Below are 11,646 nucleotides of genomic sequence, written 5' to 3' on the forward strand. Positions count from 1 at the left end.
GCGTTCACCTGAGGTGGTAGATTATGTGACATTTTTATAGTGCACGTCATTATGGACGCGACAATCCCATTTTATTTATTTATTTCTTTATTTTTAACACTTTTATGGTGAGGGGGCTTTTTTTTTTTTTTGGGTCCTACTATGGGACTTCACCTTTTATAGGGTTCGATCCCTCTTTCAATTCAGTACAATACATTCTGTATTAAATTGAACTGTCAGCGTCTTACACAGTAAGACGCTGACAGTTGCCTAGGACACCCAGCCTGCAAGCTGGATCTTCTGGGCTTCCGTAGCTGGCAGGCTCCGATGCCTGTGCAACCATCGGCACCCTGTCAGCACAACGTGGGGGCCTATGGAGTCAGAGGGAGACCCCTCCCTCTGCAAACCCTGCACATGCCGCGGTCAGCGCTGACCGCTGCATGTTGAAAGGGTTTATCCGCCGGCATCGCAGCGATACAGCAGGGGCCCGGCTATCAGTAACAGTCGGGCCTGTGCTGCTGATCACATCAAGTTCATGCACCTGAGGATGCAGCAAGAGGCTGCATTCCCTCACGTACATATACGTGACAATGGGGTTAAGGTGGTTGTCTCACAGTAGAAAATAGCATTTATTATGTAGTGGAAGTTAACCCCTTAAGGACCTTGCCATTTTTCACCTTAAGGACCAGGCCTTTTTTTTGCAAATCTGACATGTCACTATGTGGTGATAACTTTAAAACGCTTTTACATATCCAGGCCATTCTGAGATTGTTTGTTTTTTCGTCACATATTGTACTTCGAGACAGTGGTAAATTTGAATCAAAATATTTAATTTTTATTTAGAAAAAAAAAAAAATCACCAAAAATGTAGAATTTTCTAAATTTTCTATTTCTCTACTTTTATAATAGTGATACCTCATAAGAGTTATTACTTTACACTTCACATATGTCTACTTCATGTTTGGATCATTTTGTAAATGACAATTTGACAATTTTTATTTTTTGGGGATGTTAGAAGGCTTAGAAGTTTAGAAGCAAATCTTAACATTTTTAGAAAATTTCCAAAACCTACTTTTTAAGGACCAGTTCAGGTCTGAAGTCACTGTGAGGCTTACATAATAGAAACCACCCATAAATGGCCTCATTTTAGAAACTACATCACTACAGTACAAGCGTCATAGACTTTTTCCAGGGAGTAAAATGACCTGAACAGGTGTCTAAGGCGTACCGATACACCTTTGACTTTTCCCTGCCATTCTTCAGCGCTATGAGCGGCACAGTCAGCGCAGCGAAGCAATGCTGCTGCTGCCTGAAACAACCAATCACAAAGCTCTTTACATTAAGGAGCTTAGTGATTGGTCAGTTTGAGCGGGCTGCAGCAGCTTATGGCACGCTGCTCTGAAGTGAGGAAGTCGGTGCACGATAGTCACTGGCGGGGTAAGTGGCCTTGCTGTGTAGTAAAATGTAGCGGGGATCCCAGATCTGAGCACCTTGTTTTTCTCTACAATAAGGCCAGTGTGCGGCTCCCCCCCCCCCCCCCCCCTTCCCGATCATTGGTGGCAGCGGAGAGTTCCGATCGGAGTCCCAGTTTAATCGCTGGGGCTCTGATCGGTAACCATGGCAACCAGGACGGTACTGCAGTCCTGGTTGCCATGGTTACTTAGCAATATTAGAAGCATCATACTTACCTGCTGCGCTGTCTGTGACCGGCCGGCCGCTCCTCCTACTGGTAAGTGACAGATCATTAAGCAATGGCCGCACAGACCTGTCACTTACCAGTAGGAGGAGCGCCCGGCCGGTCACAGACAGCGCAGCAGGTAAGTATGATGCTTGACATGGTTACCAATCGGAGCCCCAGCGATTAAACTGGGACTCCGATCGGAACTCTCCGCTGCCACCAATGATCGGGGGGGGGGGGGGGTGTTAATTATGGGGTTAATTATGCTGATCACAGCCCCCTGTAAGAGATCAGGTGCTGCCAGGCAGCAGGGGGCAGTCATGTACACAGTTTAGTATATTCTAACTTGAAGCGTCCCCATCACCATGGGAACGCCTCTGTTAGAATATACTGTCGAATCTGAGTTTCACAATCTAACTCATAACCGACAGTATATTCTAACATAGAGGCGTTCCCATGGTGATGGGGACGCTTCAAGTTAAAATATACCATCGGATATGAGAAAACTCCGATCCGATGGTATAAAAGGGACTCCTGACTTTACATTGAAAGTTAATGGGGGATGGATCCGTTTGCAATTGCACCATATTGTGTCAACGTGAAACGGATCCGTCCCCATTGACTTGCATTCTAAGTCAGGACGGATCCGTTTGGATCCGCAGGGCCAGGCGGACACCAAAACTATTTTTTTTCTTCATGTCCGTGCGTCCTCCAAAAATCAAGGAAGACCTACCTGTTTTTGCGGACCTTTAAAAAAAAAAAAAAAAAAAAGTGTGCATGAGGTCTAACCCAGATTTTTAAACTGGTTAAAAAATGATGTTGGCAGATGTGTAATCACGATCTGGCAGCAAACAACTAGTCAGTATGGAGGCGAGCGATGGCATAGCGATCATTCCTTCCCATTCTGGGGAGGAGATCACTGCATGTAATATCAGCGGTCTCCTCTGCTAACGAGCAGGCGATTGTCGGGAAGGAACGCTTCTCTCCTAAAAACCACCTGCTGTCTTGCCTTTACATTGACTCCCATTAGTTTGTCATTTTTATTCTGCATCTTCTATTGTCAAGGAATGTTATTGGTTTGAGTTTACTATCCTAGCGTCCTCGTTTGTCCAACTGTATGTTTTCATTTTGTAACGAAGTTTATTTTTAACCCTTTGTGGCCCTTTTTTTTTTTTATTAAAATTTGTTTCCCACTGGGAAACTACTGTATTTTATTGTTGCATTTATTCCATGGCGCTGTACATATGAGAAGGGGTACACATACATAATACAGACAATTGCAATAAGTATGAATAAGATGAGTTACAAACTACTACAGCAGGAGAGAGGTATATGACTTTCTTTGTAATTGATTTGTAGGTGATGTGACTGCGCAAGTAGCTCTTCAGCCTGCACTTAAATTTAATGGCGGTGGACATCTAAATCATGCAATTTTCTGGACAAATCTTTCTCCCAACGGTGGTGGAGAACCTCAAGGTCAGTATACATGTGCTTTGTTTAAAATAAAATATTGCTTCTTCATGTACATTAAGGCTACATGCACCTGACACTGAAAAAAGTCAATTCAGTTTTTCATGGCCATGTTGCATCAGTGTGTGCATCCATTTTCTGGCTGTGTCTGTTTTTTATTGTCAGTTTTGCATCAGTTTTTCATGTCTGTTAAAAATTGACATGAAAAATTGATCAATTTGATTGGCAGTTATTTCTAGACCCACCCTTCTGACAACACCCACAGGATAGTAGGCCCCCAGCTAAAATAATGTCCCCCATAGTGTAGGAATTATTTTTTTGCTGCTCCCAGCTTTAATAATGCCCCCTATTTTGGCCCCAACTAAAATAATGTCTCCCACGGTGTAAACATTTCTTTTATAGTGCCCCCAGCAAAAATAATGTCCCCCATAGTATAGGAATTTTATTTTTTACTTTTTTTATTTTTTTTCTGTCACCAGCTTTAATAATCTTTCCCATGTAGGTCCCCTAGTAAAATAATGTCACCCATAGTGTGCGAGTTTTATTTTATTTTTTTTACCCCCCCCAGCTTTAATAATGCCCCCAATGTAGGCCCCATCTTAAATAATTTCTCCCATGGTTTAAACAATGGCCCACCGCAGACTGATTTAATTTATTTATTTTGGTTGATTTTACAAAACAATCGCAGGTCCTGCTCGATGAAGAGAGAACAGACTGCCGCAGCGTGAGCAAGTTTTTTTTTTTTACCCCTAAATGGCCATATAGATGAAGTGTACCCGTTTTTAACGGCCGTTAGATGGGTTCACTTCTGTCAATCGGCCGTTAAAAACTGTCCCATTGATTTCAATGGGGTCCGTCTGGCCGTGGAAACGCCCAAAAATAGGACCTGTCCTATTTTTGGGCGGATTCTATTCACTGGCCGTTAAAAGACGGCCATGTGAATAGCTCCATAGACTTTGGTGCTAAAAATGGCTGTGTGACCGCCGTTACCTAAACTGACGTCACACAGCCATTATTCACTGTCATGTGCATGAGGCCTAAGGCTAGGGAAACAGTGATTTTGGGCGTAGCATGTGTCAAGTGGCTGAGGATCACAGTGCCGCCATAGAAGTTAATGGGGTAGCAGTGTGACTTGCATGTTTACTACGACCACAGAATTGCAAAAAATCGAGCAGGATTTTTTATTTTTTTTTGTGATTCTGAGGTCCTTAAACTTGGGGGTTGAGACATGTCCCCATTCATTTCTATCGTTTCACTGTGATGCTCGGTTGCGCTACGTGTCCCCATGTTTTTTTTTTTTTTCCTGTTGTGTGCAAGTTCTTCATGTAGCTACTGCTGAGACTGATATGCATCTGCCATAGCACTGCTCCTGCTAGCTCTCTGCTCCTCTCTGCTCCTCTTCTCTGTGTTAAAATAGCAGCAGTAACGTGAAGGAGCTTGTACGTGGCAGATGTGTGGAGAGGGGAAGAGGATCCTAGATGGGCAGCTTACACCGGCTGTAGATGGGGAGGAAAATGCTCACAATACAGTATGCAAGGGGTAAAGATGGCAGTATCCTGAATACAACGTGTACAAAACACGAAAAATAGCAGTATCCTGGATACAACATGTACGAAACACGAAAAATTAGAATATTGTGCAAAAGTCCATTTATTTCGGTAATGCAAATTAAAAGGAATTGCATTAATGCAGCTTAAAATTAGAATTTTGTGAAAAGGTTCAATATTCTAGGCTCAAAGTGTGACACTCTAGTCAGCTAATGAATCCATACCCCCTGAGCAAAGGGGACCTGAAAAATGAGACTTTAGGGTTTCATAGGCTGTAAGCCATAATCATCCAAATTATAACAAAGGCTTGCAATATCTCGCTTTGCATGTAATCAGTCTATCTCATATGTTAGTTTCACCTTTTAAGTTGCATTACTGAAATAAATGAACTTAACACAATATTCTAATGTTTTGAGTTTCACCTGTATTTCTAGGAGGGAGACATGCACATGAGGAAATTGTGAAACTGGGATCAGGTTGCTAGCTTATCTAATAAAAATTCTTCTATATCCAGGTTATAAATAACCTTTAAAATTGTGCAACTTTCCACCAATATCGAATTGTGTTCCTGTCAGGTGACCTGTTGGAGGCAATTAAACGTGACTTTGGCTCCTTTGAGATGTTTAAGGAGAAGCTGACCACTGCATCAGTTGCAGTCCAGGGATCAGGATGGGGCTGGCTAGGTTACAACAAAGAATCGAATCGCCTGCAACTTGCTGCTTGTGCCAATCAGGACCCTCTACAAGGAACAACAGGTGAGAGAGAACTTTCCCAGCTTTCCTAAATGTAGAAAGCCTTTGTAGTAATTGTTGTGAGACTTGCAGAAAAGTTTTTCACCCCATTGTTAATATATTTGTTGTCTAAAGGTCCCTTTACACGGGAACACACAGCAGGCAATTGTTGGCAAGGAAGCATTCCTTCTCAGCAGTTGCCTGCTGTCTGGGGAGGAGACCGCAGCGATCTCCTCCCCAGTATGGGGAGGAGCGATCACTAATGTCATCACTCATCCCCATACAGACTCAATGTTTGCCAGCAGCGGATGCTGTTTACACAGCACAATCTGCTGCCAGAAAACAATCATTTTTGTGACTGCATGAATGATCCATTACCTGAATGAGCGGTTATCTGCGGGATGCTCTGCCCGTGTAAAGGGCCCTTTTAGTGTCACATGAAAATCTCATAAAACACTACTCCAACTCTCCCCAAGATGTCTACTTGTCATTGGTTATGATATTGAGTTACTGAGTGTACTTACCTTGTGTACCACCAGGTGCAGTAACTGTATGGTGCATGGTCCTGGGCTTTTAACTAGGGATTGTCGGTTTTGCCGATATTCAGTATTTTGACCGTTATCGGAATCTATTTTGCCGATAATGTATTGGGAACAAGGATCGCACTGCTGACAGCGCTCTGTGTTCCCTCAGCAGCACAGGGAGAAGAAAGCAGTGTCTCCCTCCCCCTGTGATGCCGCTGCCGCCATTGAGAGGGAGGAGGACAAGAGAAGGGCAGGGGCTGTGGCCACTGCGCCACCAATGAAGATAACTCATTCATTAATTCATATACAGCAGGCGGGAGCTGGCTGCAGAATCACATAGCCGGCTCCCGACCTCTATGAGCAATAGCTGCAATCTGCGGTAGTTAACCCCTCAGGTGCCGCGGATCGCAGCTACCGCTCAGAGGTCGGGAGCAGGCTATGATATGTATTAATGAGAGATTTCTCTTCATTGGTGGCACAGTGCGCCCCCCAGTATTAATCATTGGTGGCAGTGGCCACAGGATCCCCTCTTCCCAGCTCCTCCGATTGGAGCCCCAGCAGTGTAAGCCTGGGGCTCCGCTCTGTTACCATGGCAGCCAGGAAGTTATTGAAGCCCTGTCTGCCATGGTAAGCTCCATGCTGCTGTGTGCACAAAGCACAGAGCAGCAGGGACAGTGTGAGCTCCTAGAGATCTATCAGGGTGACTAGGACAAGGGTTCTAGTCCCTAAGGGGGCTAAAAGTTATTAAAAAATAAACACCAAAATATTAAGTATAAATGAAAGAAATTTACAAAAAAAATACACGTTAACAATAAACATATTTATTTTCAGCAGATTTGTGTAGGTTTCATTTAAAAAATAAAAAATAATAATTTATACAGATATTCTGGGAATTTTATCAGCTATCGGCCTGAAAGTTCACAAAGTATCGGTATCGGCCCTAAAAAATCTATATCGGTCAATCCCTACTTCTAACCTGCACCACTGTAGAGGTACACCATTGGTTTAAAGCTCCTGCAGTCTAAAAGGTCGGGTCCTCAGAAATCAGCTTATTGCAGACTACACAGTGAGAAGTGCCGCTCCTTACTGGCTACAGTGACCACATAATTGCTGGTTTGTCCTTTGCATGGCATAGCTCCTGGGTCTTAGCAGACCAAGATCAGCTCTGCCAGTGAGAACTGTCAAGAGGACATTCTCACCTTTAATTGGGGCTGATGAATATATATACAGGATATATGGTGTATTTATATACAGTGCTCCCTCAGGATACAATGGTTTCAACATACAATGGTCATCCTGGAACCATTTAATATTGTAACTTGAGGGACCACTGTTCAAAAAAAAATTATATATATCTCTCTCAATCCATCAACTTAGGTGTTTGCCATGGCACCCAGAAGCCTTAGGGGATGTTCACACAGTGTCTTAATAAGCGGGAATTTCGCTGAAAACCCGACGGCCGCTGTCTGTCTCCTTTCTTGCTGCTGCAGCTCCGTGATCGCCAGTGCTACCTCCCATTGAGATGTATGTGAGGCATAGAGGACACAACCTCTGACTGGTTTTCAGCGAAATTTTGGTGTGGCTGTTTGCTGTGTGAACGTCTTCTCTCAGAGGCCTCCAGACCTGCCATGTACAGAAGCTGGACCTCATAGGCAACTGTTAGTGGGGCTAAACAAAAAAAAAAATTAAGTTTAAAAGTGTAAAAAAAAAAAAAAAGAGACCTATTGGGTATCGCTTCTTCTGGAACAACCGGCTCTATAAAATTATCACATGAAGGAAGAATTCGCAAGAAGAGCCATTTTTTTTGATCACTTTGCCACGTCAAGAAGTTGTATGTACCCTAAAAGGTTTGTTTCATCAATGTCTGAGAGTTTATTTTTTTTATATATTTTTCTTATTTTGCAAATTCATGTCTCTTACTGAGGAGAGGCTTCTTTCTGGACATTCCGCCATGAAGGCCTAATTGGTGGAGTGCTACAGTGATGGTTGACCTTCTGGAAGTTTCTCCCATCTGCACACAGGATCTTTGGAGCTCATCCAGAGTGACAATTGGGTTTCTTGAAGGAAAAAAAAAAAAACAATTTCGCCAGCACTCTGCAAACACAAAGTACAACAATGCCATAGTTGTAGAAAATATTTTGGTACTAATGCTACTCTTTTATAAATTTGAGATTCTTGGCAAATACATTTTGTACAAAATTTGGGCCCGTCTGCTGGCGTCAGGGCGATCTATATCAGACAGACTTAACACTAAATACTGCCTGTTATGTGCCATATTGGCCATCATAAAATACAGGAAATGCAGATTCCACATGCATGCTGGGTCCACTTTACCTTTTACTGTTTTTATTGCCATAATGGCCTCCATTAAAGGGTTTCTGTTATCAGAAAAATAGTTATGTAGCTGGCTGACATTAGCGATGTGCTAATGTCAGCAGAACATAACTGTATGACTTGTATCTCCCTGCCTGCTGCCGTTCACGCTAAATAATGACTTTTATAATATGCAAATGAGCCTCTAGGAGGAGACCGAGGATGTCGATCACAAGGGCATGCCAAACGGTGAGAGGACTGAGCCTCTAGGTGCTGCAGCAACGCTCCACTAGCCCCAAGAGGCTCATTTGCATATTATAAAAGTCTTTATTCAGTGCGAACGGCGGCAGGGAGATATGTCATACAGTTATGTTCTGCTGAGATTAGCGATGTGCTAATGTCAGCCAGCTACATAACTATTTTTCTGATGACAGAAACCCTTTAAATCTATGGAATGCAGGTACCAACATGCATGCCGAGCCGACTCTCTACCTTTCCTGGTGCCAGACGGCTTCAAATGAATGCTGGGAGAGCAGCCTACAGCTTTATACTAATTAAACTCAGCCTACAGGGCAGACAGGATGGTCAGGGGTGCAAGACCAACAGGAGTCAGCCACAGCTCCAGTACAACTGCTTGGTCACCTCTAACTAACGTTCTTCTATTCTTAGAAGAATCCTGGTTGTTCCAGACTTGTACCACTTAAGAATGATGCAGGCCACGGTACTCTAGGGAACTTTCACTGCAGCAGTAATTTTTTATATCCTTCTCTAGATCTGTGCCTCTACACAATCCTGTCTGAGCTCTACAGGCAGTTCTTGCCAATCAAAGTGTAGAAACATCTCAAAGATGATCAAGAGAAATAGAAATCACCCAGAGCTAAATTTTATTTATCATAGCAAAACAGTCGGAATACTTACCTTATTTTTCGCTTTTTAAGACGCACCCCAGGTTTAAGAGGAGGAAAATAAGAAAATATATTTCATCAGACCTCATATCACAGTGATGGCTAACCTTGGCACTCCAGCTGTGGTGAAACTACGACTCCCAGCATGCTCCATTTATTTCTATAGAGTTATGAGAGCAGCCAAGCAAGGGGGGTATCTTGGGAGTTGTGGTTTTACCACAGCTGGAGTGCCAAGGTTAGCCATCACTGTCATATCAGATCCTCAGATCAATGCTAGACCCCCATCAGACCTCAGATAAGCCCACATTGTCAGACCCCCATCAGACCTCAGATCGGCCCTCAATGTTGGACCCCATTAGTCCTCAGATCAGAATAAAATAAAAACCTCCTCTTGCCTGTCGTGCGCAGCGGCTCCTCTTCACCTCTGGCAGAAGTTGCCCTCCCCTGTCTTCCCGGCCTGAGCTGCTGTCACGTGACCTGTCGAGTCATAGTGCCCTCGCTACTGCCTGACGCTGTACACGGTCAAGACAGTGAAGCGCTGGCCCCAGCAAGGAAGACGGGGGGAGGGGGGAGTACTACAAGCGCTTGCTCTCGGCACCTAATTCATACTAGTGATCACTTCCATAATGGAAGTATTTGCAATCTCCCCCCCCCCCCCCCCCCTTTGGGTGAAAAAAGGGCATCTTATAAAGCGAAATACGGTATGTCAAGGCCAAATTTATTTTTTCATTTCTAATAAATTTGCACTTGTGTTTATTTTTTACATAGCACAAAGACATACTGATGAGGGTTTTAGATTGTGAGCCCCATTGGGGACAGTTGGTTGCTAATGTCTGTAAAGTGCTGCAGAATATAGTAGCGCTATATAAGGCTGCAACATAACATGTCAGGCTAATGAGACCACCTGCTATATTTTGCTATAGTGTGTGCGGTCCATCTAGGTATTACTGTTTTTCCCCTTATGAGGTCCCCTGAAGAACCTTCATGTTTAGGGGAAAAACTCATTGGAACAACTAGTTGGGGAACTTTGCAGTGTACCAGAGTGATTTTTCAGGACTGGTTTGTGCTTGTCAGGACGGGTGCTCTATGTGTTACAGCACTTAGGCAAAATATTAGGGCGATTGCATCTTTTGCCCATTTCCCCCTCCTTGTGCATTCTTGCCGAGTATCTGCTACTGACTTCCTGCATTAACACATTCACACCTGAGGGTGTATATTTGCTTTGGTGGACCCTGCTGTGCTTTTGGTTTTATTGCATATTTATTAATAAGTTTTATGTTTCATATGTGGCAAATGTATATTGGCAAGTTCTCTTCACTTTACTTTATAACCTTCAGAAATATAAGCTAGGAATCTGTGCAGGAAGATGTTTTGTGATGCAATGCATACATTTAGTTTTTGCATCTGTTTATAGAGTTATTTTATACCTTTTTCCGAACTTAAAATATTTGTCTTCTGCTTTGCTTTCCAGGTCTTATCCCTCTTCTGGGTATTGATGTTTGGGAGCATGCTTACTACCTGCAGTACAAGAATGTTCGACCTGACTATCTGAAAGCTATCTGGAATGTTGTTAACTGGGAGAATGTAGCAGAAAGATACCGAGCCTGCAAAAAATGAACTGAATTTTTATAATCTGCTACGTCCTTGATAAGCACTTAAACCCATTATACCTGTTGGTTGACTTCCATAGAAGTTTGTTAATTTTCTTGCATTAAAACATGTTATGCCTTAGCACTTGGGTATGGCCACATGTAGCGTAAATGCTGCAGATTTCCTTAAAGGGATTGCAGGCAAACAATCCACATACAATTACAGTAGCAGTTAAGCGGATACGATTTTCACAAATCTCAGCCAAACAATGTGTATCGTCTACACTGGAATTCACACAAAACATGTCATGTGGTGTGGATTTCAAATACACTGCATGTCAATTTAAAAAAACATTTCCCGAACTCTGGTTCGGTTCCAAGTGATATCTTGGAACTGAACCTGAGTTCGGGAAATGTTTTTTTACAGTACAAATTAATTTATGAAGTTATAACCTGAAGTCTCGCGAGAATTCGGGAAGCAATAACTTCGGCTCATCGGAGCGTATTTAAACAAAGTTTTATGCGAATGGACCTCGGATGTTTCATCCGAAGTCGATTCACTCATCCCTAATAAACACTGGAAAATTTGCTGTTGATCCTGTGTGTGGCAGTACCCTTATAATACTTACAACACCTGTTACATTTTCTGGAGACCTGTGAAGAACTTTGCTTGATTTCTGCTAACAATAAAAGTAGGCAATTGATCTCTATTTTTCCAGTGTTCCTTAATTTTGAGTACTCAATTTAGCACTTGGAAGAACATTGAAAGCCTAAATCTGGGAAATGGTCTGTGTATTACATTGTTGCTCTATCTTTTTAACACAGCCTTTATGATTAGATAACACAAATTTATAATGCGAAGTATGGCAACATTGGTGGTAGAGATCTATTGTAGGCAATACCAGAGCCT

General features: G+C 42.9%; 1 protein-coding gene across 1 annotated transcript in view; it reads left to right on the top strand.

Moving 5' to 3' along the window:
* The window catches only part of SOD2 (superoxide dismutase 2), a 54,790-nt gene extending 43,344 nt beyond the window's left edge, over nucleotides 1–11,446 (top strand). The window contains exons 3-5 of the mRNA XM_044291721.1: nucleotides 3,017–3,133; nucleotides 5,250–5,429; nucleotides 10,619–11,446. Of these exons, the coding sequence (XP_044147656.1) occupies nucleotides 3,017–3,133; nucleotides 5,250–5,429; nucleotides 10,619–10,764 (443 nt within the window). The 3' untranslated portion in view covers nucleotides 10,765–11,446. The remainder of the gene's footprint in view (nucleotides 1–3,016; nucleotides 3,134–5,249; nucleotides 5,430–10,618) is intronic.
* Nucleotides 11,447–11,646: the final 200 nt, after the last annotated feature.

Source organism: Bufo gargarizans, chromosome 4 (assembly GCF_014858855.1).
Source record: "Bufo gargarizans isolate SCDJY-AF-19 chromosome 4, ASM1485885v1, whole genome shotgun sequence".
Lineage (NCBI taxonomy): Eukaryota > Metazoa > Chordata > Amphibia > Anura > Bufonidae > Bufo > Bufo gargarizans.